Source organism: Sebastes umbrosus, chromosome 4, assembly GCF_015220745.1.
Source record: "Sebastes umbrosus isolate fSebUmb1 chromosome 4, fSebUmb1.pri, whole genome shotgun sequence".
Lineage (NCBI taxonomy): Eukaryota > Metazoa > Chordata > Actinopteri > Perciformes > Sebastidae > Sebastes > Sebastes umbrosus.
The window spans coordinates 24,499,026-24,526,236 of record NC_051272.1 but is presented as its reverse complement, the minus strand read 5'-3'; the positions used below and the strand labels follow the sequence as shown (position 1 = coordinate 24,526,236).

At 41.6% G+C, this 27,211-nt stretch overlaps 1 protein-coding gene across 1 annotated transcript; it reads left to right on the top strand.

Moving 5' to 3' along the window:
- Positions 1–177: 177 nt before the first annotated feature.
- On the top strand, positions 178–27,170 carry si:dkeyp-19e1.3 (USP6 N-terminal-like protein). Its single transcript, XM_037767867.1, has 14 exons — positions 178–479; positions 15,782–15,855; positions 16,589–16,674; positions 16,888–16,927; positions 17,046–17,126; positions 17,489–17,596; positions 17,710–17,819; positions 19,295–19,343; positions 21,538–21,658; positions 22,681–22,775; positions 23,002–23,067; positions 23,234–23,333; positions 23,725–23,877; positions 23,987–27,170. The coding sequence occupies exons 2-14, from the start codon at positions 15,790–15,792 to the stop codon at positions 25,330–25,332; spliced, it is 2,421 nt and encodes an 806-aa protein (XP_037623795.1). The 5' UTR covers positions 178–479; positions 15,782–15,789; the 3' UTR covers positions 25,333–27,170.
- Positions 27,171–27,211: the final 41 nt, after the last annotated feature.

Sequence of the window (27,211 nt, the reverse complement as noted above, 5' to 3'; positions counted from 1 at the left end):
AGCGCGCATGGGACACCGACCCGCAATGATTTATACGTCTAAGAAGTTAGAAACAGTTCCTTTAATTAAAGAAAGAAAGAAAAAATGGCTCTCATCGTTCACTTAAAAGAGCCGGCTCAAAAACCCGGCTCGTTCGCGACCGACACATCACTACAAGGCTCGTCCCGCCGCTGCTCGTGCGCGTGCGTCGTACTGTCACTGGTGAGCCGCCTGCCAGACAGCTGCAGCCAGCTCGCAGCATGTGGACCCGTAGTGCAGAGAGGAATACCGGGGCTAGCATTACAGGGGGAGCGTCCGTTTGACCAGCAGCGAGTTCAGCGACAATAGTCGACAGTCAGTCAGGGGACAACAAGCCTTCAGCTCAGAGACGGTGTTTATTGGCTCCCCTGGAACAGAGAGGGAGATAATGAGAATAGAGGATATTGTTTCTACTTGTAGGTAACAGAGCAGCAGCAGAAGAAGGGAAGTCACTCAGAAAGGTAAGCAGCAACGACGCTTTGCTACTCAGCGTCTCTACTCTCCTGTTTACTCCTCACTCACTATATACAGTTATTAGGGACACCAGCACGTGGGGGGCCATAAAAGACCTCTTTATCTGGTCCTTTTGTGTGTGTTTTTTTTTACAACTTGCCAATAAATTAGAGTGTGCTCACGTGATTAATAGACATGAGGATGCTGGTTCTTGTTCTGGGATCTGATACCATTTACTGTAAGAGACTAGATTGCATGGCTAGCTTGGTAAGAAACCTTTTTGTGGTTAACAACAGTGACCGAGCGCTTCTCTAAAGGGGATTTCTGATTTTGCATCACTCTTCACTGGGCTTTTCCAGCAGTTAAATGTGGCATGTAAAACCCTGTGCTAGGATGGAGAGAAATGTGTGTATATGATGCCTCCTCTATCCTCTGATTACCCACTCCCAACAAACATCTATTTGTCTGCATATTAAGCCAATTCTCAGTCTGTTTCAGTCTTCACACCCTTTTAAGTTCCGCATTTGAATCAATGCATATATGCATAGCAAGTATGAGACAAAGTGTCAAAATAAGGAACTGTGGAGGCTCTGTGGCAATCTGGAGGCCAACCATACCCATGTTTTCTGGAGCTGCACTAAACTAAAGCCTTTCTGGAATAATGTAAATGTAATGACATTATGGGATATGCTATTCCAAACAATTGTGCTTTAATGTACCTATAGGGAACATTGAAGAGGTTGTGCATAGAGCAGATAGATATCTGGCAAAAATTATCCTTATAGCCAGCAAAAAAGCTATGACAAGAAACTGGTATAAAGAGGAACCTCCAGGGAAAGATCACAAGTTTGAGATTGTCCGTGATATTTTTTCATTGAAAAAACTGACGTACCAACTAAAAATTAAAAGCAATATCTTTGAGAAAAACTGGGAAAAATTGATCATTTACATGGAACATGAAACATGAAACATGATACATGATACATGTGTTGTTGGAGAACATAGACATGTTTGACTGACCCTGACAACAGTTTTTGTTAAATGTTGTACTGTTCGCTGAATTTGTTAAGTGTTTGTTGAATTCTGTATGGATGCTCATGATGTTCAACCCAGAGCTGAAAATGCAAAATAATTATCAAAGTTTAAAAAAAAAATTTAAAAAAATAAGGAACTATACTTGTGATCGAAACAAAAGGGTAGGCCTAAATGTGCAGGGTTGGAAATTAGCACCAGCCACCAGTCAAATGCTGGTAAAATATGCAAGTGGCTGCTAGATCTGCTTCCCTCACCATCCAAAGAAATCAATGGTAAGCTATTGAGTGTCTGGTATATTTTGTAATCCACTAGCCACAGTGGCAGGTGGACCAAAAAAGTTAATATCCAACACTGGGTATTTTATTTAATTTAATTTAACCTTTATTTAACCAGGTTAGTCCCATTGAGATTAAGAACCTCTTTTCCAAGGGAGACCTGGCCAAGACGGTCAGCAGCAAGAACACAAAGTTGCAGACACAAATAGAGATAAAAAATACAATTCACAAACACTAAAAGCACTAAAATTTGCATTAAAAGAGAACAATCTAAAGACAAATGGGGGGACAAAAGGGAACTTATGTATTATATATATTATATTATATATATGTATTTAAGTGTAAAAGCAGACCTAGTTCTTGTCATTGGAGCAGGCAGGATTTTACCCTACACAGCCCCACTACACAGACCCCAGATGCTCCAGCGTCCAGAAGAAGTAGGCCAGTTACTGGTCTGTATATGTCATGTCATGCCATGCGTGGTCCCCTCTGGAAGGTTAACTGGGCGTCTCACTGGTTCATACAGTGCAGAGTGGGGGAGGTTACAGACAGTCTGAGTGAAAGATCTCCAGTTGGATTTAGCTCTCATCCTCTATACCAGATGTCTGGTGGTGTTTGTTGAACTGTCATTTGCCCCCCCTCATTGTGTTTTTGTTTTCAATGTAATGTAGCAGATGTGCATGTTGCTAATGGCAAGTGCACACCATCTCTAGTCATTTCCTTACATTGAAATAATCTTTAATTGGTTTGCATCATTGTTAGTGAAGGAGACAGATTAATATGTTTTGTGTTTGGGTGCACATGGTCTAATTATCTCAGTGCAAATCAGTCTACAGATTATCATTTGTACAATGGTGAGTTATTTTGTCTCTTAGCAGTACATGCACATATCCAAAAGCCTATAGCATATGGAGCATTTTGTGTATTCTTTGTTGTTGCTATGTTCAGCCTCTAGTGTGGCACATTGTTTGACGCTCTGCTTGTGGTTTGAGGAGGAAGCCCCACACCGGAAAGGTGACAGCGCTGTTGGTGTACTTTTGTGTGATGAGTAGCATGTGAGACTATAGTCCCCCTCCGCCCATCCCTCAGCATTTCTTTTCTCGTTCATTGTGTCCCTCCCTCTGCTTTGTGTTCTTGGTGTCAGATGGTGTGATTTCTGAAGTCCCAATGAGTCGACCAATCGTCAGTTTTAGTGTGAAGCCCATTTACAGCTAGCGCATTTTAAAAAATGGTGGTATTATAGGCCTATACAAGATTTGGTCCCCTAAAATTCTTATTGGATATAATAACATTATTCTTGATGTATATTTTCTTCATCACCAAATCAAGGAAAAGCCTTAACTGTTTGCTTTGCTGGCAAAGTTTCATCTTTGAACAGCTAAATCCAGCTGTACGGTTAGACTTTAAGAAATGGGTACAAACTGAAATTGAGTTTGTAAAAAGCTTTCAGGGACTTGAATGTGCTCCTGAACAATGATCTGACTGCCAACAGGATGTGAGCCACGTGCGAGGCAGAGCATGTGAGCCCTTATTTTGTTTTTATGCCCGTGAATGGGCCTCGGTCAGCAGCATTAGCCTTTTTTTTGGTACTCTTGAGTTGGTGATTAAGTGTCTTTCATTTTTCTACTGTAGATCACCACTTATCACTGCATGAGGCATTGAAGAGCACTGATGTATATTTCTGTCCTGCATGGATGAAAGCATTGAAGCAACATTGCAAATGTTTTAGTTGGGTTAACAAAACTCTACTGATAAAAAAACAAAACAGTTCAATGTAATTCAATAGTTTCATCACTATCAGACCAAATTTGATGTTCATGGTTCTCTCGTGACTCTCATAACAATCAGCAGCCTTCATAGTATTCTGTTGTGATAATATTATTTCAGTGGAGAGGCATCAATAGCCTTTTTGTCTGACTGAATGGCGGCTTTATGATAGACGTCAAAGCCCTAATGCTGGGTGTCACAAAACGCACCAGCAAGTGAAGCCTTTTGCCAACCATAAAGAAGACAGAGAGGCTTTAGCCCTGCTGTGTGACTCATGAAATGTCTTGTCTCTGTCAGAGTTTCAGTATTTTCTTTCCGGATGTCTTGGAAATATAGCCTATGTCCATATCATATTCAGGGGTACACCCTGGCTGTCACATTCACACCTATGTGGTGCTATTTCCAGTTCCAGTTCAACAAACCTGCATGTGCGTTGCGTGAACTGTGGGTGGAAACCCTCACAGACACAACATGCAAAGTCCTCAGCCAGCCAGTGGATTTGAACCCCATCATATCGCTCATGGTATTTCTGACCTCAACCAGATACTCGCACTGCCGTGAGGCTGAAGAGATTTCCCTTATTTCACAATATTGCCAAAGCCTACACCATATGTATTCTGTTCATGTTATACTGTATCACCTGGCTCTATTTGTATCTGTTTGATATGTATGGAAGCCTTTTTTCTCTTATAGCTGTTTAGAATGGCCATGAATGCTAATGGGTAGGGATGCACCGACTTTTTCAGTCCCAATACCAGGAGCGTTACCTGGGCTTTGGGTATTGGCCGATACAGAGTACCAATCCGATACCAGTGTTTAATTAATAAGCTGTATGCCTCACTGTGTGGAAGTGACTGGGATCATTCATTTATGTGTAAGGCAACATCAGGCTTGACTTAAACATTGCTTTCTTAATGCTGTGAAACAAAATGTAACAAATAAATACATGGATACATTTACTGAATTGTTATTTATTATTAAAATAATAAGTACACACACCAGCAACTTGTTAAAAATCTTCAAAATTAACAGGAACGTGTTAAAACCTTAACAACCCGTTTTAATGCAGCAACAAATTGGTCAAAACTTAAACAGGAATTAAAATTCCAGTCTATAATGTTAAACATAGAAGTGAGTTGAATAGATCGGCCCCATTGTCACCGATACCCGATCCAAATGTTGTCCAGCCGTACTGAGTTAGTATCGGCCCGATATCTGATATGGTATCGGTGCATCCTTACTAAAGTGATTAGAATGATTCGACCATCAACAGAAAATTAAAAAACTGTCAAAAAAGTTTGATAATTGATAAATCATTAAAGTAATTTAACTAGATAAAAACACTAAACTGTCGCTGGTTCGGGCTTTTCAAATGTGATCATTTTCTGCTTCTCTCTTTTTTTTATATCAATCTAAATTGAATATCTTTGGGTTTGGACTGTTGGTCAGACAAAACAAGCACTTTGAAGACGTCACCTTGGGATCTGGGAAATGGTTTTGAGAATTTTTCACCTTTTTGTTACATTTTATTACCTAAATGATTAATCAATTAATCGATACAATGATAGATTAGTTGATAATGAAAACAATAGATAGTTGCAGCCCTTCTTGCTGCACAAAATGATCATCACACCGCACCACCATGTGTTGGTTCATTTGATTCAAGCTGTAGAGTGAGCTTCTGCCAGGAACTAGTGCGAAATTTGCAAATCTATTATCATGAGTAAAATAATAGTAGTGTAACCACACTACTGTTGACACTGTACATTGTCCCTCGGGCTGAAAACTGATACACCACTGAGGAGAAGAGTGATAGCTCTATGGGATAATAGCCCAGATTGTTGTTTGTCTTTTGGCATTTGTATAAAGGCTAAATTGGGCTGACTTGGAATTTCCCCTCTATTATTGTCTCTAGTTTGTGTCTTCTTTAGATGCCACTTCAGATTTGTTTTTGCTCCAAATACTTAACCCATAGACTTAACCTCCAGTCTTTGTGCTGCTGAATCACGCATTACAGTTTCCCTCTGGTGTAAGGCTGCACCTCTTCCATGTACAATCTGTGCTTCTAAGCATAATATGAACATGAAAACTATGATAACTAAATCACCAGTGGAGTGTGTGCATCAGTGAACCTAGCATCATTTCTGCTCAGCTTTTGACTAGAGATCAGCTGACTTTGGCCCTGGTTGGGTCTTTCTCATTGGGTAACAACTAGGGCTGTCAAAGTTAACGCAAGAATAACGCATTAAGGAAAATGATTTTAAACGCCACTGTTCTTTAACACAACAATGCAGCTTTTGATTCTTAGGTTGTGACGGGCTCAGTTTTAGAGTGAAGATACTGGCATAATGTGAAACTAGAAAATCTAAGGAACCATGTCATACTAGCTTGTCGCGAAGGAGGCTAAATAACGCTCCAAACTACAGTATATGCTAAATTTTGGCGAGGCAAAACTGTCACGGCCATTTTCAAAGGGGTCCCTTGACCTCTGACCTCAGGATATGTGAATGAAAATGGGTTCCCTGGGTACCCACGAGTCTCCCCTTTACAGACAGTCTCACTTTATGATCATCACATGCAGTTTGGGGCAAGTTAGAGTTGCCTGTTGGGCTTTAGTTTGCCATGTTATGATTTGAGCATATATTTTATGCTAAATGCAGTACCTGTGAGGGTTTCTGGACAATATTTGTCATTGTTTTGTGTTGTTAATTGATTTCCAGTAATAAATATATACATACATTTGCATAAAGCAAGCATATTTGTCCACTCCCATGTTGATAAGAGTATTAAATACTTGACAAATCTCCCTTTAAGGTACATTTTGAACAGATAAAAAATGTGTGATTCATCGCAATTAACTATGGACAATCATGCGATTAATCACGATTAAATATTTTAATCAATTGATAGCCCATAGTTGAGACACACATGTGTTTACTCTATTTTAGTAAATACGTGTTGACGCAGAGAATTCTTACTTAGTTGTAAAAGTCCGATTTGACACCACAGAGAAACTCTGGCTTGTGGTAGAGAAACTACAGAGGGACTTTTAAAGTAGATGCAAGGAATCATCATTGTGTCTGACCACTTTATGATAATCACATGCAGTTTGGGGCAAGTCATAGTCAAGTCAGCACACTGACACACTGACAGCTGGCGTTGCCTGTTGGGCTGCAGTTTGCCATGTTATGATTTGAGCATATATTTTATGCTAAATGCAGTACCTGTGAGGGTTTCTGGACAATATTTGTCATTGTTTTGTGTTGTTAATTGATTTCCCATTATAAATATATACATACATTTGCATAAAGCAAGCATATTTGCCCATGTTGAGTATTGTATTAAAGTAGTATTAAATACTTGAATAATCTCCTTTTAAGGTACATTTTGAACAGATAAAAAATGTGTGAATAATTTGCGATAATGGCTATTAACCATGGACTATCACGCGATTAAATATTTTAATCGATTGACAGCCCCAGTAACAACACGCTCTCTATGTGTTCACCTTTTTTAATTATTTAATCAGTTTGGCATTGGAAGAACCGGTGCTGTGCCGTGCTGTGCTGTGATGCGGTGCGGTGCAGCGTTTGTAGTATACAAACATTGAGTATTAGATTTCATGTTATTGTGCGCTTGTTGACCGGGGCTGTGGGCATTTGCATCTCGGTTCATGTTTTTGAAAATGGTTAGATACAAGCTGGAACTTAAAAATAACCTGACAGTCAGCAGGAGGTTGCATAACTTCCCTAAATATTGTGTATTCCCCTTGTGCATTTCTTAACCATGCATTATTGGTCGTTCAACTTCACATTCAAATATGAATTTACAAGGATTTTATAATGTAATAGTGCTGGTTTGTAAATGTAATAGCACTAGTTATTTAAAGTCTAGATGAGAGCTTTTCCTCTAGCTTCACTGCTGGTATTATGACTGCATCGAAGAGGATCCGTTTATGAGAATGTGGCTTTCTCAGCAGGGTCCTGTGGTTTTGTGTTTATGAATACTGTTCCCTTGACATTCCTGTCCTCCTCATACCACCCCTCGAAAAATGTGCTGCCACTCTGGGAAACAAGGCCTCTATGGCTGGCCTGCGACTCCAGCATCTTAAACTTTGTGTGGTCATTGTTATATTTAGACCACCTCCCCTCCCTCCCCCTCCCTCCCCCCAGGTAATAGGGGAGGCAGCAGCAGCAAGGACCAGAGACGGTTCTCAGGCCGGGTCAGATGCAGGGTGAAGTGATAGAGGGCTCTCCTTCCTCAGACTCAGACTTGTTATTTCCTTTGTTATGGGGGAAAATGTTTGGGATGGTGAGTGTTGTTGGTGAATCTGTGTTCTATGCGCTACGTTAAGGCAGAGCGACAGTGGTAATTCAGAGTAGGAGCAGGACAGAAAAGAAGCCCCTTGGGGACATCAAGCTATTCTGAGCCATGTGCTTTTTCCCCAGTCCCTGTGCTCTGGATGTTTCGCCCTTGGGTCACACAGTCTCTGTGTCGCTGCTATTTTCCATGCATAAACACAAACCCTACAGCGTACAAAAGAATCGGAGGGAGACAGAGGAAAGAGAGGCTCAGACAGCAAGAAAGACAAGGAATCTCTTGTTAAGGAGACTTACTGTAGTGGCCGGCCTTCAACGCTTCCCAGCAGTTTTCTCTCATTGGCCTAATTTGGTATCATTCTTGTCCCCGTTCCTAATGAGCCAATTCTATAGTTTATATAGGGCTGGGAGGATACACCTATCTTCCGATTCGATACTATCACAATACTTGGGTGCCGATTTGATATGTATTGCGATTTTTAAGTAGTAGCGATTCTACAAGTATTGCGATTCGATATTACGATTTATTGCAATTTTTGTTAACTTTTTTTAAAACTAGACCACGGGAAAAAGTTGAATCATTCACTTCTAGTTAATTAATACAGTAAAATGTTTTGATTTGCAGCATGTATGTAGTGAGAGATGTCCTGAAGTCAAATATATCAGTCATTGTCAGCAATCGTTTATTAAATGTTTTCCAGTAACCCAAAACTCTAAGGAAAAAGACATTTCCCTCACAAATTAGTGGTATTTTCTTTTTAATTTATAAGGGACATGTAATGTTTTATACTTCTGGTGAATGTAATCCAATCAATCTTATTTCCATGTATTTTGTATATACAGTTCCCTTTGTTCCCTCAGTCACACGTGTATACTTCCGCTAACTTCTCCAAGTCCGTCGCTAGCTCTCCCGTCAGCTCCGTTCTCTTTATACATCCATGGTCAGCTCCATCGGGGCCGTTTGAATGCATTTAACATAAAGTTCAGTATATGAGTTTATTTAGTTTCCGTGGTTGCTTCAACCCAGTCAAGACTAGATTAAGTTATCACACTGTTCGTCATGCTTTGCTGTGAGTGAGTAGCCACTATACAGAATGTACCATTCCTGAGAGGAACCACTGGGATATAAGGGTAAACAATTGGCCATTGTCCACCATCACACCTGCAAAACACATGTTTGGTAGCATGTGGCTTTGACATTTGCATCCTTCTTACTGTCTGGAAGCTGATGGTATTGAAGTGTTTTACATATACACGTCATTTGTTGTATATGTAATGATTGATCATCACAAGCAACATGCTTGAAGGTGGCAAACTAGATAAAACCTAGTACGTGGTTTTTATACCAGTTACTCACAATTGTGTATTATGCACTGATAATGAATCACACTCTGGCTTACACTAGAGCCTGCAGCCTACAGCTATCCAGGTCGAGAAGCTTCACTCTATCTCTGAAGTCTGAAGTTCCATCTGGACTCCATACCTCGCTTTAAAGAAAGAGACGGCTGTTGAACATCACCAGCCAACTTAGATTTCCTGTGGGGCAACTTGGTGATACTCTCAGTCTCTGAGTGGCTCCCTTTTTATAAAGTGACTTTGTTTTCAACTGCCAAATCAGCGTTGCGTTGAGAGGAAATTAACAAAAGATGGGTGAAAAAGAAGGAGCTACTTTAACAGCACAAAGCACAAAGAAATCTGTAACATTTTCTTATTAATTTCCACAGCTTGCCCCTGCTGGAAATAAAGAAACCGCCTCCTCGAGCGAAATCCCATTTCTATTTCTCACTGCTTCTTTTGGGCATGCTTACATGCACACACACTGTGTGCCTGACACCTATTAAAAAACTGGAGCCATCTGGGACTTCAGACTTCTTCATGTGGAAATTAGAGCCATGTGGTCGCTTGTTAGCCTCCTTCCTTCTCTGAGCTGGAACGATATGCTTGTTCTCCACAATCACCACGAGCCTACAGCGTTAAGCTAATGTAATGACTGGCATGATGACGTAGTGCGCATTACAATACATTCTTTGAAGTTTATTGCTGTGAATTGTATTGCAGTAATTACTGAAATAATTACCTACCACCACCGTAAATTACAGACAGTAAATTACTCAATCACACAAATGAAAGGCATGTGATAATGTGTACAGTATATATAGATAGATAGATAGATAGATAGATAGATAGATAGATAGATAGATAGATTGATAGATAGATCGATTGACTTTATTGATCCCCAAAGGAAAATGTATGTGTTACAGCAGCAATTTACATAAATCACAAAAACGTACGTCACTCACACAAACGACACAAGGTAAGTACAAAAAAACACCGTATTTACAAATCTCTATATACCAACTACTACTTTTATCTAGATAAAAGAAATAAAAAATACAGTAAAATAGAATTAAAGATATCTCTGCTGTGCAAATGTAAGTAGAATATATCTTTAGTAAATATACCATCAAAATAAGAATTATAAGAATTTTCGTAGTTGCCTTTGGTGATTGGTGGGTTGTAATTTCAGTTAATCTGAGCGTGTGCAGAATAGAGAAACATACTAATAATAAATGACACAGATGTATGACAGGAGAGGCACGGTATGGGAGTATGCTCCGTGAGGTTAACCCGGTTGAATGAGTGCATGGCCCGAACTCGTCTGATCTCGGAGCCAGAGCGTCCTTTGGCTGACCACGCCACATTGACTAATCATTCAGTGGTAAAAAGGAACCAAACATCTGTCGTCTTCTCCTTCGTCACGCCAGCAGCAGGGTTTTGAGTGCCAGCCGCAAAGAAGATGCTCCATGAAAATTTGATCAGATCTTAGAATTAGATAAATCTGTCCCTTGGGGGTTTCAATCAACCTGTAAGTAGGATGAAAAACTAATTTCTGTCCTTCGTTCGGTTGGTATAAACTTTCCACCCCTGATGTAGTTTCACTTGAGGGTTTTTCAGCTCGAGACGTCTGCCTACTGATACACACATACTTTACATACACACACATAGTAAATACACACCCCTCACTATCAGTCCAGTGTTGCTCGCTGCACTCAGAGTTTCCAGGCTCCTACAGTTAGTTGACCACTGCCAGACTTCTTTTATAATCTCAGGCTGTCACTCTGACTTTGCTCTTGTATAATCTTCCGCCTTAACTCCGACTGCTGCTCAGATTAAGATTGATTATACGCCAAAAGAGAGATGATTATGGATCAAGAAAATGTAGAAGTGTATGTAAAAGAGGACACTTTATCATCCCAGTGAAATGGGGTAAAGAGTAAACGGATACAGCAGAATATATGTGTTACATTTCAGTGTGATGTCATCAGTTTACATTTTCGTGTGTAGACGTTTTTGAGACCTGCAAACAGCTTTACTTCCTGTACATTTAAGAATGCCTCATGAAAGTCTGATGGCTTTATCCGTGACACATACCCAGACTGAGCACAGTGCGAAGATGCAGTACATTAAGAGAAAGAACATTTCGGTGATAAATCAGAAAAGGGAAGTTTTGACTGTCCCATCTCTGCTTAAAACCATGTTATAAGCTGGATGTGATTCAGAGTGCTGTGCAAGCTTGTATGTGGTTACAACAGTGCACTGAGAACTTATATACGCATGCTAGATTTAGAGCTCTATGTCATAACAGGAAAAGATGTCATCTAGGCCCCAGGCTCAGCGTCTTGTATCCTGCTGTAAGCAAGCAGGTTATCAAAATTTAGCCATACAGGAAAGTGGTTTTCACTGCATATTCAGCGTCTATCTGCTACTCCGGCCCACGGTCTGCCCACTATCTAAACTGGCCCACGTACCACTTTCTCTCCACCTCTGCCTCACTACGCCTACTCCTCATGAGAGACATGCGAAAGGATTGCTATTTTTTTTAAATGTGGAATATGTGAATACCTAATGTGGTGTCTCTGGACTTGCCTCCCATCTGAAATGTTCCACTTGTAATCTACTTAAAAGCTGTAAATAGCTTACATCTTCTATCTCTCTATTTGTTCTAACCCACCCCTACTAACTATACACTCCCCCAGGTGTGATGTTTGACTGTATTTGCGTGATTTCTCTCCCACTCAGTGACCTTCTCTGCTGCTTACTCACTCTTTTCCCTCCAGCTTCCATCCGTTTGACACCCTGATCCCCGCCACATCCAGCCACCTTTCTAGCCACCACTTGAAAAAGAGCTGTTCAAAGTACATTTCTTTGAGCCAACCGCGAGATGTAATGCCTTGACGGATCGCCCCATTGAGGAGGGGCGGCCGTGGGCCTCAGCTGTGTTGGTGACTCACAAGCAAAATACCAGTAGTGTTAATGTGAACTGACCACTTTTGTGGTATTACTCATGTCTTTTCTTGCTGACTCCAAAACGCCAACGTCTGGATAATTTGAAGCTTTATCCGTAAAAAGGGTTTTCCTCGGTTGGACCCATTTTTGTTGTCACAGTCTTGTTGCAGTTCTCATTGAACCTGTTGTTGTAGGAGTGGCGGTCACTGGTTTCCTTTTCTTCCTGGCCCCGACACAATACTATCAGCAGCCAGGAGACTCAACACAGGAAGTGAGCAGCTGGAACCTAAAGATGAAGCATAACAGACCTCTGACACTAATTTACCTAGTAGATACTTGATTGAAAACAAGCTCACATGCTGCATGAATGAAAAACATCTCTGTTTTATTCTTTCAGACTATCATGACTAAGTTCAAGGCCCCCCTCCAGAGACTTGAAGTTAGTCATGTGTTGCTTAGAATAGGTCTTACAACTCTAGCCAGTCATGTGTGGCCATGTTTTGACTTGGTACAATTATTCATCTGTGAAATGACAATTATAGCCAGGGAAAGAAAATAAGCTTATTTTATGATGAGGATGACCGTCGGCGTAAACACAGCCCTAATTATTGGCCTGGTGGTATACATTTGCTAACTAAAATATCTTTAAGGTAACACTTTACTTTATTTCCCCCCTATTTAGCCTTTATAAGCCGTATATATTCAAATAAACAGCAGACACCAGCAGGCTTTCAACACAACTTTTCACATCAATTCTAATGTAAAACATTTCTGTAGTTCAGACATCATTGTAATACTTCCCACCCCTTGAGAGGAAAGTAACATACAGAAAGTAACCGATCCCAGCTTTATCTTTACCTAATCTCTTCTTGTCACAGCAGACTTGTGAATGTAAAGTACTAGGCAGGCTTTTTCCCCCTCATCATATGATACAGGCAATGTTAGAGCCATGTTAATGGGCTTCGCCTCGCAGGCTGCTTACTCAGCTGCTCAGAAAAATATGCCCGACGCCTCAAAAAAACTGAAATAGTTTGACCTGAGATGGACGAGAAAAGGGAAATTGTAAAAAGGAAAGCATAGAACAGCAGAGGCCATTTGTTCAGTGGTCTGGTGGTTTCACCGTCCACCTGTTAGATAAGAGACTCAGCTGTTGTTTTGATGGAGAAGACTGGAAGCTGGGGTTTTATGGTTATGAGACTTGGTACCTGATGAAAAGCATGAAATAAAGCTCCAGTTTGGCTTTCTCACTTACCGTCCTGTGCGTACTACCTTATCTGTTTTTTCTCTCACATTTGTATAAAATGAAATTCCTACTTCTAGTTTAGTTAAACTTACTAAGACAGTAAATGTAGAAAGATGTAGAGAGAGCCATCACATCTGAGCCAACCAATGACCTACCCTTTTAACTTATCCGTCAGTGGATCCACGGTGTAAATGATGTTGTGTACTGTAAATGTAAATCGTTTCAGACAAAATATGTCGCGGTCAGCTGCACGAGGCACAAGGGTCTGTAGTGAAATGTTAAAGGGCGTTTGTGTGAGGCGGCAGGTGCCTTCACACCTGTTGTTGCGAGGCATGCCAGACACACATAGCGCCTGAGGCCTCAGCTGGCTACACATGTTGTCAAACGTCAGTGAAAGTATTCCTCAGTCATGGTATTTGTTGCAATGGGCTGTAGAGTTGTCCTTATAACGTATGACCTTTTCTAACAGAAGACACTGAAGGAAATCATGTTGGTTTTGGACTGTCACAACTAACAACTCATTTTGTTGATTACATTTGATGTAAAATGCTGTAGCTCCTCCTATCATCTGCCTGTTGAAAGACATCAACTTTAATTTAAATTGTCTTAGCTTGGGCATCTGTCCTAAGGTGTCAGCGTGATGACAAAGGCCTTGTTGTCTACATTGTTGCTTAAAATAAACACCAGATTAGCAGGAGGTCCTTAACCCTGCTGCTTTAATGCCTGCAGTACATTCAAAGGGTGCGACTGGCCTGGGTCTTGTATCGGTTTCTTTTATCTCCTATCCTCCACTGTGCCTGTTAGGCATAACTTGCATTTTCTTCATATCCAAACATCACTCTGAGATGCTGACCTGGTAAACGAGAGGTGAGGCTGTTCTCTCTCTCAGCTCTGACAACTGCTAAAGAAGCCGAGCCTGCTGCCAGAGCTCATCAGCCCCGCTAAGGCTAGAGGCAGGCTTAGCGGGGCAGTTGGTGGTCAGGGGGGGGGTTATACTGTGAGAAAAAGGGAGGGGGTGTCTGAGGCTCCAGGAGCATCACAGTTCTGGTCTGGCCCTAAGGTAGACCACTTCTCTGTTTCTGTCCTCATGGACTCAGGCCAGTCTGTTTGCTTCTTCAGTATTGTGAGTTATTACCAATGCGGATGTACACCCACATCTAGAATCATAAAGTCCCATGACTGTCGCTGTGTGTCACTGTGTGTCACATTTCATACATTGCCTTACATGACCCCTGGCCTACTGTGACTGTCTGCTTCTGATTAACTCTTGAATGACACACAGATCGAAAATGTACATGTTTTTTTTCTTTCTTTATGTCATTTTTTCCAGTGGTTCAAGGTTTAAACTGATTATTGATCACAAAGTAATAAACCCGTATGACTCTGGAAACACACCAGAGGATTGTTGGGTTGTTTTACACAGTATTTTATACAAAATCAAGAGGGGGGAAAACGGTTGGAAAGCTAAACCGTTCTGATCCACTCGCAGTCTGACCTGAGCTGGCCTTATCAGACAAATTATTTGCATTTACAGCCTGAAATTTAGACACATTTGGAAGGTGCGGAACAGACTCTTAAGCCCATGACAGCCAGTGACAGTCGGATGTAACATATCCTCTATCCTAATCAGGTCAAACTTTTTTTATTTTTGCGTACCACTGCTTGTTAACCAAGTGATTCAAAGTCAGCATCCTTTTTAAAGGGCACTATACAATTCTCTGTAATACATAAAATACACTTTTGAATGTTGTGACTATTATTTCTTTAACAAAATAGCATTAGCATAGCAGTATTGTTCAGTAATACCACTAATCGTAACTTCACACTGAGAATCTGTGAACTCGAGCTGTTATAACACTGACCGTTTTGTCAGCTGAAGCTCTGGCCACACTAACAGGAAGTTGCTGATGGCCTTGTGGCTTATGTCTTCACACTGTGGCTCCTTATAGACTCGAGCATGCTACGCCAAGCCTACTTTTAAAGAACAGCAATTTGTATAAATTGTCAGATGTGCTACTGTTCGTTTTGGGTTTTGGTGAAGTAAGAAAGTTTCTAATATTAAGTTGATTTGATGGTGAGATGTATGGAGATGTGGTCTTTTTCATCTGAAGGGGTAAGATACCACCACCTCAGATGTTCTGTAGTTGACCTGCACTCTGACCTCAACTTGAGCAGATCCTGTTAATAAATCTCATGTTAATAAACTCATTGAGCTAAAACAATAAGTTCAGTCAGAAAAAAAGTGTCCATTTCTAGATTCAATAGATTAAAAGTATGTGATCATCTCTCATCTTCCTCACCAACAACCATCCGTAAATCGCCATTAATGTGGTTTATGCCAATTCTGATAATTATGAATGTTATTTTTCTTTGCTTTCCTCCAGATTCTGACATGAAGAAGGACATAGAGACATTGATAGCAGAGGAACGCGCTGAAATCATCTCTAAATATGACAAGGTAAGTGTGTGCACACAGGAATACTGTACCATCACCTAACTCTGACAATGCTCAGATGTTTATGATAAACACAAATAAAGCACTTGAGGTTTTGTAGCTTAAAAATCGACAAATTGTCACAGTTCAGTTGGAGGAAACTACACAGCGGAGCATTTACCTGCAGTTTCTTTGGAACAGATTTCAGCCACTGCCAAAGATCAGGCACAGACAGTTCATGAAAGTCTTTGTAAAGATGATCCAATCTAAAAAGTAAAATCATGATCCATGATATTTCCTCAAAGAAGGGTAGTAAAGATGTATCTAAATGGAGGAGCTGATGGTCTGAGTGAGGCCCTGAGTGGTGCTTGCAATGTATGAACCGATCAATTAAGTGACTGTGACTGTGAGAGTGACTGTGGATGTTGCATTTGTAGTCCACAAATTAAGGTTAAAACACTATTAAGTGACCCGTTAGGAAAACAAGAAGAACCACATGTGTAAGAGAAGACAAAAACCAGAACATGTTGGTCTGTTTAGTGTAATTTTAATGATCGATCAAGTAAAGCAGACAAAAAAAAGACAGATAATGTGTTATCACTGTCGTCACTGTTTACCTACTAGCATGTTCAATGTATTCTACTTGTCCTGTGTGTATCACATTTTGTTTGTAGTTCACACAAGCACCATCGCAAGTCTCTTTTAAACAGTTTGAATGCATACAATATTTTATGTTCATGGTGTGGTATTGTTTCAGGGCAGGCAGGAGGGGGTCAAAATTGACCCATGGGAGGATGCTGACTACAACCTCTATAAGGTTACTGACCGTTTCGGCTTCCTGCAGTAAGTTACCCGACTTAAAGCTCTGACAGCTTCCTTGCAGCGGTTTGAAATCTAGGAGAACAACATTTGTATCAAGATTACATCTGTCCCCTCTTCCTCTCTTTCTCTCTCTCATCTTTCTCACATTATGACGTCTTATATTATTACCAAACTCAGATACTATATGTCCCCTATTTCTAATACATGTTGTGTATTTCTGCTTTCCCGCTCCAGTGAGGAAGCGCTGCCAACGCCCAGTGCGCTTGAAGAGAAGGTATCAACTTTTAGCCTGCGTAGCAAATCCAGATTTTGACCTTGCGTGTGATATGTTTACGCCCTTCTTTCACATATGGCAGTGGCCCTCATTGTATGTTTGTCTTTCCCCTCTCCAGCAAAAGCACCTTGAGATCGAGCGAGTGGAGAAATGGCTGAAGATGGTGAAGAAGTGGGACAAGTACAGGAACAGTGAAAAGGTGTGTAACTCAGCAGCGGTGGACACAACGACATGCGGGTTCAATTTAGCCCTCTCTTCCTTTTTTTTTCCTTCTCAACTATTTGATGAATTATTTCCGCTTCTGTTAATAATCTGTTTTCCATTCTTCTTTTAACCACAGCTTATTCCCTTATCCCTCCCTCCTCTTCAGTCTAGACAGTTAAAGCAAGCACATAAGTGCCTGTGATGAGTCCTTGTCGTTCAACACAGCCAACATCCCATAAAGCATCATTTATACGTGACCCTGTGGCTCTCTCTTCTAGTTGTTGTGGTGAACATAAAGTCTCTTTATGTTTTAAAGAGCCCCCATTCACGTCTGCTCATGTGTCACATGTGTTTCAGTTGGTGAAGCGTGTGTATAAAGGCATCCCTCTGCAGCTGAGAGGCCAGGCCTGGGCCTTGCTTTTGGACATAGACAAAGTCAAAGAAGAGAACAACGGAAAATACGAGGTATGAATATTAAAAGTGATGACTATTCTTCTAAAATGTAGATACTGTGAAAAGGTAAATTTTGACAGTCGCCTAGCTTTTATAACACGATTTGTCCCTTTTCTCTCCTCCAGAGAATGAAGCTGCAGGCTCGTAGCTTCTCCACAGAGATCAAACAGATCGACTTGGACGTCAACAGAACCTTCAGGAACCACATCATGTTCATGGACCGCTTTGGAGTCAAGTGAGTTCTTAAAGCTGCGTGGAACGGCTTGTATTTCAGTTTATCTAGTCACATCAGAAGTAGTTTGTACCTATTCTAAGCGTTTATTTAAGCAAACACACTGCTAATGTTCCTCTGGATCATATGACTACTTTTCTGACCTTTAGACAGTAAAAGCCCCGTTTGTGTCCGTATGAGTGTGTCCAAAGTTCTTGTTTTTATTTTCTTTGCCACCTCACATATTCAGGTTTGCCCTTGCTAAGTCAATGCAGAGTGTGACCTCGGACTTAAACACACACACACACACACACACCCAAAACCAAATCGGTGGTTTCCTCCTCTGTGTTTTATTAGCCTTCCTGTCAGTGCACGAAGCCCCACAGGAAATGACATTCATACAGAAATGTTCACCGACATCATATGTACATGTACAGAATAACACTGCATATGTCAATATAATGCTGATACGTTCAAATTATAGATTAAATTTACGTTAAATGAGCTTCAGAACACAGTTGTGGGATAGCTGTGAGTTTGAACATCTGGAAGCTACTAGTTTGTCCTTGTCAGTTTAATTCTGACAAGGAGTGCGACAGAGAGCTCTCCTCTTCGCTCTTTGTAACGTACTTCCCCTTCAATACAAAGCCACCGAGTCCAAACAGACCAAAACACCGCTCCATCCTGCTTGGCTGCCCACTCCTTCCCTGCAGGTCAACAGCTGTCTCACTCACACCGAGACACTGACAGCTATTTCAAGCTGCTTTTCCGGTCTCTGTCTATAAGACATGTATTTACTATAGAGGCCTGGAGGGGAGACATCCTCTCCTGCCTACATTATATTCGTTAATGCCTCTTCTCCGCTCAAATACACATTCACACTCACACACACAATAGCTGCCTTGTGTTCACTGTCTGAAACAGTTGGGACTCCAGATGTAATCAGGCACGCGGCACGCAGCCCTGTGGTCGGATAGAAGCTGCACACGTTGGAAAAATATGATGAAAATCGTTTTACTTTTATTGATCCCTAAAAACATAAATTCTGAAAAATTAGATTTTTTCTGTCACTCCATCACTAATAGATCACAGAAATGCTTTCACACACGCCCTTCATTAATACTTAAAAGCACAGCTGGATAGCTCAGGCGTAGGACCACTGGGTAGAGGGACAGACTATCCACACAAACACACACACACACACACACACACACACACACACACACACACACACACACAGATTTATACAAAACACTGCCAGGATGATAAGATGCAGCCGTGGTTTTCTCAGCCTCCCCAGAAATATTTGCAGCTGTTTTAAGTCTGTCTGTGCTGATTAATGGAGTTAATTTCGGGATGAGGTGGTTGAGAAATCATTACTCATGTGGCCTCCGGGGATTTTCATGGAATAAACTCCGACACACTGTTTCAGCTTGTTCGATTGTTGCTAAGGAACCACATCCTCATTTTAACTGGCGGTTTCTCTGTTCCCTCTCTAGGCAGCAGGCACTGTTTCACGTACTAGCAGCTTACTCTGTCTACAACACGGTAAGTGTATGTGTTTAAATGTGTGCATACCTAGGTGTGTGTTATGTAATATAGAGGAGTCTAAATTGGCTGTGCAGCACGTCATTGGTTTAACAGTCATCAAGTGCGTTAGTTTCCATACAGCGAAGAACAGGCCGAGCACTCTAAACCCATCTGTTCTCATTCTTGTTTTAGAGCCTTGGGGTGAGATCTTTTATTTATGAGCGTGGTGGTGCTGCCTGAATGTACAGCAACGCAGTGTAACAGTCAGACCACCAGTGAACCCACATGCATAGTCAGCACTCACATCGTTAGACCGAGTTCCCCTTTGACATTGTGTATCATTTAACGGGCGAGGAAACAGTGCAAATGAGCCTGGTTATCTTGATTTATCCCCCCAAAAAATTACAAACATAACATTTTGTTACACCTCAAGTACTAACTACATTGTCATGACAGGCCAAACCAGGCCTTTTTTGTTTAATTAACAACATACATTTATAATCTTAACAGCCCTTGCTTTATAATAATGTGTTTGAAATGCAGTTGTGGATGCTGAGGTCAGACACAATGATGATTCCTTGCATCTACTTTAAAAGTCCCTCTGTAGTTTCTCTACCACAAGCCAGAGTTTCTCTGTGGTGTCAAATCGGACTTTTACAACTAAGTAAGAATTCTCTGCGTCAACACGTATTTACTAAAATAGAGTAAACACATGTGTGTTTCAACTACGGGCTGTCAATCGATTCGAATATTTAATCGTGATTAATCGCATGATTGTCCATAGTTAATTGCGATTAATCACACATTTTTTATCTGTTCAAAATGTACCTTAAAGGGAGATTTATCAAGTATTTAATACTCTTATCAACATGGGAGTGGGAAAATATGCTTGCTTTATGCAAATGTATGTATATATTTATTACTGGAAATCAATTAACAACACAAAACATTGACAAATATTGTCCAGAAGCCCTCACAGGTACTGCATTTAGCATAAAAAACATATGCTCAAATAATAAAATGGCAAACTCAAGCCCAACAGGCAACAACAGCTGTCAGTGTGTCAGTGTGCTGACTTGACTATGACTTGCCCCAAACTGCATGTGATCATCATAAAGTGGGCATGTCTGTAAAGGGGAGACTCGTGGGTACCAATAGAACCCATTTACATTCACATATCTTGAGGTCAGAGGTCAAGGGAAAATGGCCATGCCCGTTTTTCCTCTCCAAAATGTACCATATGTTTGGAGCGTTATTTAGCCTCCTTCGCGACAAGCTAGTATGACATGGATTCCTTAGGTTTTCTAGCTTCATATGATGTCTGTATCATCACGCTAGCTGTAAAACTGAGCCCATTACAAGCTAAAAATCGTAATCTCAACATTTGCATTTGGATTAACCCGTATATATTAATTCTCACATAAGCACAGATCTCTGCCGTCTGGTATGGATGGAAACATTGCCATTCAAAGACAGCCTTGTGTACAGTACATTACACCTTCCCACACACAAACACAGTCCAAATCTGCTTTTCTGATTGGGCTCTGTAGTGCGTTAGAGGAATTTGAGCCAAAGGAAATGGGCATGTGCTGTTCCCTTTTTCCCCCACTTCACACACTGCTCAGAAGAAACTGGGTCAGTAGGAGAGAGCGAGATAGAAAGAGGGGGGGTATGTGTGTGTTTGTCCTTTTTGCCTGTGTGATGATAGAGAAGAATGTGGAGAATGTGTAGTTTAACTTCCGTGTAACCCTGATTTATATTTACTGTATTTCCTTGAAAGGATACTTCAGAGTGTCCATTTCTGGCTGCACCATAAATCGGCCTTAATATGGACAAATACCAAGTGTGTGTCCGGTTTTGTGTATGTGCGCTTGCCAAGGGGCGATGTGTTTAGCGTAAATCATCGGATCATCGTGGAGTCAAATTGGCGCTAATTCAAGTTGAAGACATGACATTACTGAGAATAGATGTTGGGTTACAGTAAATATTTGAACAACCTTCGGTAAAAGTGTTTAGAATAGCGTAGCTGCGTGTGCAGTAGGTCCTCGTGTGAGGTACATCCACACACGTCTGACTTCAGACCACATCAGACATTCAGGTGCTCTCGTGTCTCGGCCTGTGTGTGTGTGTGCTCTATTAAATTATGAATAATTCCTCTCATTTGCCCCTTTCTCTTTAATTGAACCTGCCTCTGCTCCTGTGTTTCCCCCAGGAGGTGAGCTACTGCCAGGGGATGAGTCAGATCGCTGCCATCCTGCTCATGTACCTGAATGAGGAAGAGGCCTTCTGGGCTCTGTCCCAGCTCCTCACCAACAGCAAGCACGCCATGCACGGTGAGAGACGGAGGAGGAAATGAAGACAGACGGAAAACAAAAGCAGAGCCGATTTAATGTTTAGACATCAAATACCATAACTGTTCTCGTTGAAAATGTGTGTGCGAGTCGTGAAACTGTAATTCAATCCATATGTGCTTACTCAGATTTGTGTGTAGATGTGTATTGCAATCTGTGAAAGCATACTCATGTTTGTGAATGTGTACACAAATATCTAAATATGCATAAGTCAATAAGAATCTGAAAATATGTACTCAAAAACTTTTATTCATGAGTGAAACATCCAAATATTTAAAAACACTTCATGTATGCCTGTCTGGTTTCACAACTCTCCACACACATTTTCATATAATATTGCTGCTACCATATTGGCCCCATAGGAATGCTGTACATAAAACCACAGCCTTTATGTTAGAGAAAGCAAATTTACAACATTTTCCACATGATCAAAGGATATTTCAGATCTTTTTTTTTTTTTTGGAAACTTTTTATTTATGACAATTTTTGACATTACAACAACACTGAGCAAAAAGTAACAGGTAAAAAAAAAACAAAAAACAAATTTGATGTCATGGGATGATCAGTAAATGAAGTCAAATTTAAAAATAAAACAATTTAATTATTATTTAAATATTGCATACAGTACAGTAATTATGAAATATCTGTCCCATTCGCTAAGTAAATGTTTTCATTGATCATTTTTCCCACCGTTTTTTTCCCAATTCTTTTTAGAGTCGTATGAAGTAGCTCATCTATTCTAGAAGATGTAGATGTTTAACAATATTGACAAAGAGGTCAGCAGTTGGACAGTTTTCTGAAGCCAGTATTTTGTAATGGTCTTCTTACTTGCTGCCAGCAAGATCTTTAGATAGAGATATTACAGATCTTGTCATGTTGTCTCAGTGCCCTTGATCACGTCCTGCAAGAGGGGAAATACGTTTTCATTTATAAATATTATGTCTCCACTATTACCACACACCATTTATGGCCTGCTGATTTAGTTTTTTTTTTCACCACGCTAGGGTTCTTCATCCCGGGATTTCCCAAGCTGCACCGTTTCCAGGCCCACCATGAGCTCATCCTCTCCAAAATGCTGCCAAAGCTGAAGAAACACCTGGTAAGTTAAAGCGCATCTGTACGACTCATGCTTTCTGTCCGCGCGAGAGACGTGGGGCTAATGATTGATTGCTTAGTAGGTCATGGGGCTGCAGCGGATTTATTCGGGTCATTTCTCATCATTTGATGAATTAATTTATGTTGCAAAAGGCCACGTGTTCAGAATGTTACTGCGAGTCCATGACTTCCCATAGAGACTATTCCTCATTATAATTCTTGCCCCACAGGACAAGGAGCAGATGACAACAGGGATTTACACCACCAAATGGTTTCTGCAGTGCTTCATTGACAGAGTGAGTATTTGGATTTCCTATATGCATGAATGTTCTTCCCTGTTTATATCTAGTGCCAGATGTATTCTGTATTTAAATGCAATAAACAGTATAATGCTTTTACTTTTGACAATGGAACCACCATCTATTATTTTTTAATCTGCTGCTGTTGTGTCTTACATAACAGACCCCTTTCACCCTCACCCTGCGTTTATGGGACATCTACATAATGGAAGGGGAGAAGATGCTAACCGCCATGGCTTATACAACCCTCAAGTTACACAAGAGTGAGTATGAGGATGATCACGTTATCTCCCGTGCCGTGCAGCGCTGAACGAGTCAAACCAGTTTCATGCCCGGATACAGCCTCGGCTGCTGTTGCTGTACCAGTGAGTGTTACATTGCACGCTGCCTCTCGCTTGGCTGCCTCCTAACTGGACGGCTTACATAATGCAAGTGGGCGGTTGCTGTGGAGAAAAATGGAAAGCTGGCTTTTCATTGGACGCCTGCACGAGCATCTCCTCAGCACAGTTACTTGGTGTCTTGAAGTTAGGCCTGTGTTGCAGTCTTTAACAACTTAATTTCACAGAGGTTTACCTGACGTGTAACCTCATATAGATTAGCATCGCCCATTCTATGAGTTAACTTTTTGTGTCTGTATATTGTGCGTCCAATCAGAGCGCCTGCAGAAGTTTCCGTTAGAGGACCTGAGGGAGTTTCTCCAGGAGCAGGTGGCTGTTTCTTTCTTCCTGCCTGATGACGTGGTGGCTGAACAGTTACAGGCTTCTATGTCTGAGCTTCGCAGTAAAAAGCTGGACCAACCTCCTCCAGGTGCGGTTGTCTTTTATTCCCTTTATTTTTCGGTATAAAGCTGCGTTCGCCTCTTTGTCCGATTCATCCTAAAGTATTTTTTTCTCTATGTTCCATTTCCTTTTTTTAGCTAAGTCAGAGGAGCTGCCAAAGACACCCCTGGGTCTAGAGAGACCAGTTCTCCTCCTGCCTCTGCAGCCCGAGTCTCCTCTGGAGGTCAAAATAAACCTGCAGCCCCACAGCCAGCCCGACACAGAGGCCCAACAAACGGACAGCATCACCCTACACCAGACCCCTTCTCCTGCAGAGCCGCAGGACTCGAGAACACCTCCTCTGCCTTCACCTGACCCAGTTGTAGTCCACACACAAGGAACACCTTCTCCTTTAAGGCCGTCCAGAGCACCTCCGTTACCTCCGAAAGCAGAGAAACCCTGTGCCGAGGACGGGTTGGACCGAGATGTGAAGGAGTCGCTTCCAGAAGTTAACCAGACCGAGGAAAAACCGGAGAGCAAGGAAGAGCCTGTGGATTGGCCTCCACCCTATGAGCCCCCTCCTTTGGAAGCTCTTGCTGTGCAGACTGAGGAGGAGATCATGGACCTTCCAGACCTGCCACCTCCACCTTTATTTTACACTGAGACCCAGCGGCGCTCTCCTTCCCCCCGCTCAGCCTCACCACTGGTCACTCAAATGAAGCTAACTCCAAAACCATGCCCAAAACCACCCATGTCTCTTGCCCCCACACAGAAAAAACCTCCTCCTCCCTCAAAGCCTTCCCCTCCTCCCCGTGTTTCCAGCACATCCTCCTCCTCCTCCTCCTCCTCCTTCTCTCCCAGACTTCCTCCCCAAAAGCCGACCAAGTTCCCAGTCTCTCTCTACGTTCCGGTGAACGCAGGAGACCGGCGGCCCTCCAACACCTCCCAGTATGACAACCTTTCTGAGGCTGACGAAGACGACCGCCACCTGGAGAGGCTGCTGGGCTCCACGCCCGAAGAAACTCCCAGCATGCACGGCATTCCCCCACACGCCACTGTCAGGGACTACGACCCCGCTCTCTACCCTGTGCCTCCACCTCCTGTGTTCATTCCTCCTTCGCCTTCTCCTACTCCTCCCTCGCTGTGCGCTCTCCCCAGTTTGCCTCAGGAGCCAGAATATGAAGTAGAGGACAGCTGGGTGGAGGACTCCATCATCCCCCCTCCTCCGGCTAGTTTTGCTGACAGACTTAGTACCTTCCAGTGTGGCGCTGCCAGCTGTTCAGACACACACAGAGCCACCTCGCCCGGCTACTCTAAGCCTTTCTCTCGGGGCCCCAGGCACCATTCTGCTTTCCCAGCACCGCTGTTGTACACCGGGTCACCCCCAGGCCACTCCAGGCCCTCAGGACAGTCGGCAGTAGGGGTGCCGTTGGTCCGATCCAGCCCAGACTTTTGCAGGATGCCTCCAGGTGGACAGCAACTACCCAAATCGGTGACCTTTTGAAGTGTCCAAGTATCATTCAAGTGTTACTGATTATGCCAATATGATTCAAACTCTCTGTTAATGCTTGATTTAGTTTTCAAAGCCATTTAAGAGGTCAAAGGCCAGTAGCTATTCAGTGTGTCAAAGATTTGTGTGTATGTGTGTGAAAGGACTTTTTTTTCATTGATATGTACAGATTTATGTGATACATGCACCTTTTTTTTGTAAGGGCAGTTAACTTTTCTAAGTGTCAAACTTGTATTTAAAAACTGCTGTTACCGTTTGATGCACAAAAAGCGAGCATTATAACTCTTGTCAGTGTGCGTGAGACCAGATTTGATCTTCCATTTCACAGAAATAAGATGATCTAATACCAGCTGAGTGTCCCACGGTTGCTTCATCTCCAGTTAGTTTCCATTTCGTTCCAACAAAAGTGTCTTAAACCTGATCGCAGTGCACTGAGGCTAGCAAACGCTAGCGCAAGGGCTTTTTGAAGGGCTTCAGAGTAAGGTCATCTTTGCTTAAGCACCCCAAAGCCTATACATTTACACTGCATGTATGGTTTAACTGTGAGCAGGCTCACACATCATCTTTAACAGTATTTCAAACTGTAATGAGTAACCATTGATATAACAGTTTATTTACTGTATCTTAAGGTCAATACTTGATAACAAAGGGGCCACTGTTGCACCAAAGCAGTTTACATGCAAACTTTTAAAAGAATCGCTAAAGTTACGACCATCTGCAACAGGAAACGCATGGTGCAATATGTCACTGGTGTAAATACAGAAGCTAGTTTCATTCATGTGAGGTCATGGTCAAGTCATTTTTTTCCCAGGAAGGTAGCAGTGGGTACTTTTTTTTTTTTTTTTTAAATTGGCTCATTGGGATGACCAATTTCAAAGAAATGGTTTCAGTGTTATATCCGTTTGTCTGACACTTGATTTCACAGCAATAATGTACTGTTTCATGTATATATACATGCATGTATCAAGGTTAAATAAGGTGAGACTTAACAGGAGGATTTCATGAAAGCAGCACAGAGTTATAGTAAAAATCCATGTCACAATATTTATAAAGAGTAGCTCCATCTAGTGGTCAGAAGTGTTGACAGTAACTGATGTCCTTGCATTTAAGCACACATAAACAAGAGTACACAGTGACAAGGCTTTTGGGAAGATTAGTTCTGGCCATGACATAAATGCTACCTATAATGCCTATTTATGAATGTGCACATAGTAAGCTAGACCCCATAATTACACTGTTCTATACTGTCACGGACCGGGGAAAGAAGCAAAGCTGAATTTATTCATATGCACAGGTATATTTTAGAGCCATTGCAGAGACTGTTATGTCATTTATTTTAATTGCTCAGAGCAAAAAGTTCTTGGGAAATGGAAGATGAGCCATAACATACTGTACAAGGACCTAATAGTCAAACATGTTTATATTGTTTCATGCAGTTATATATATTACGTTATATACTATGTCTGTTTTTTGCACTGACCTTTGTCATTACCAGCAATTCTCTATAAGTATTCAGTTGATTTCTAATGGAGTTCCAGGTTACTGCTTAAAAACATAATGTTCATCTTAGGAAGTGATGTTAACAGATGTTTGTTCATGAACTTTGGTCTCGCTGCCGAGATTCTTCTCTCCCGAGATCTTGGATCTCGGCGTGCACACAAGTATGTTTGGCTTGCTGGAGTATCTTTTAGTCGTGTGACCTGACCACCAATTGTACATCACTGCTCCTTTTTTATGAATCTGGCTGACATCAGTGATGCCGGGGGCTCAGACCAAAGCTTATGTACATTTATGCAACTACTTATTTGAGTTTTATAAAGAGATAAACCTTAGTTTGTCCGTTGTCTTTCTCTTTCCCACAGAGTCACTCCAC

Bases quoted from the DNA above. Each gene is read 5' to 3' on its own strand.
- si:dkeyp-19e1.3 (XM_037767867.1), top strand. From the start codon at position 15,790: ATGAAGAAGGACATAGAGACATTGATAGCAGAGGAACGCGCTGAAATC. The intron at 16,675-16,887 runs GTAAGTTACCCG...TTCCCGCTCCAG, and splicing joins GACCGTTTCGGCTTCCTGCA to TGAGGAAGCGCTGCCAACGC. The intron at 17,127-17,488 runs GTGTGTAACTCA...CATGTGTTTCAG, and splicing joins AGTACAGGAACAGTGAAAAG to TTGGTGAAGCGTGTGTATAA.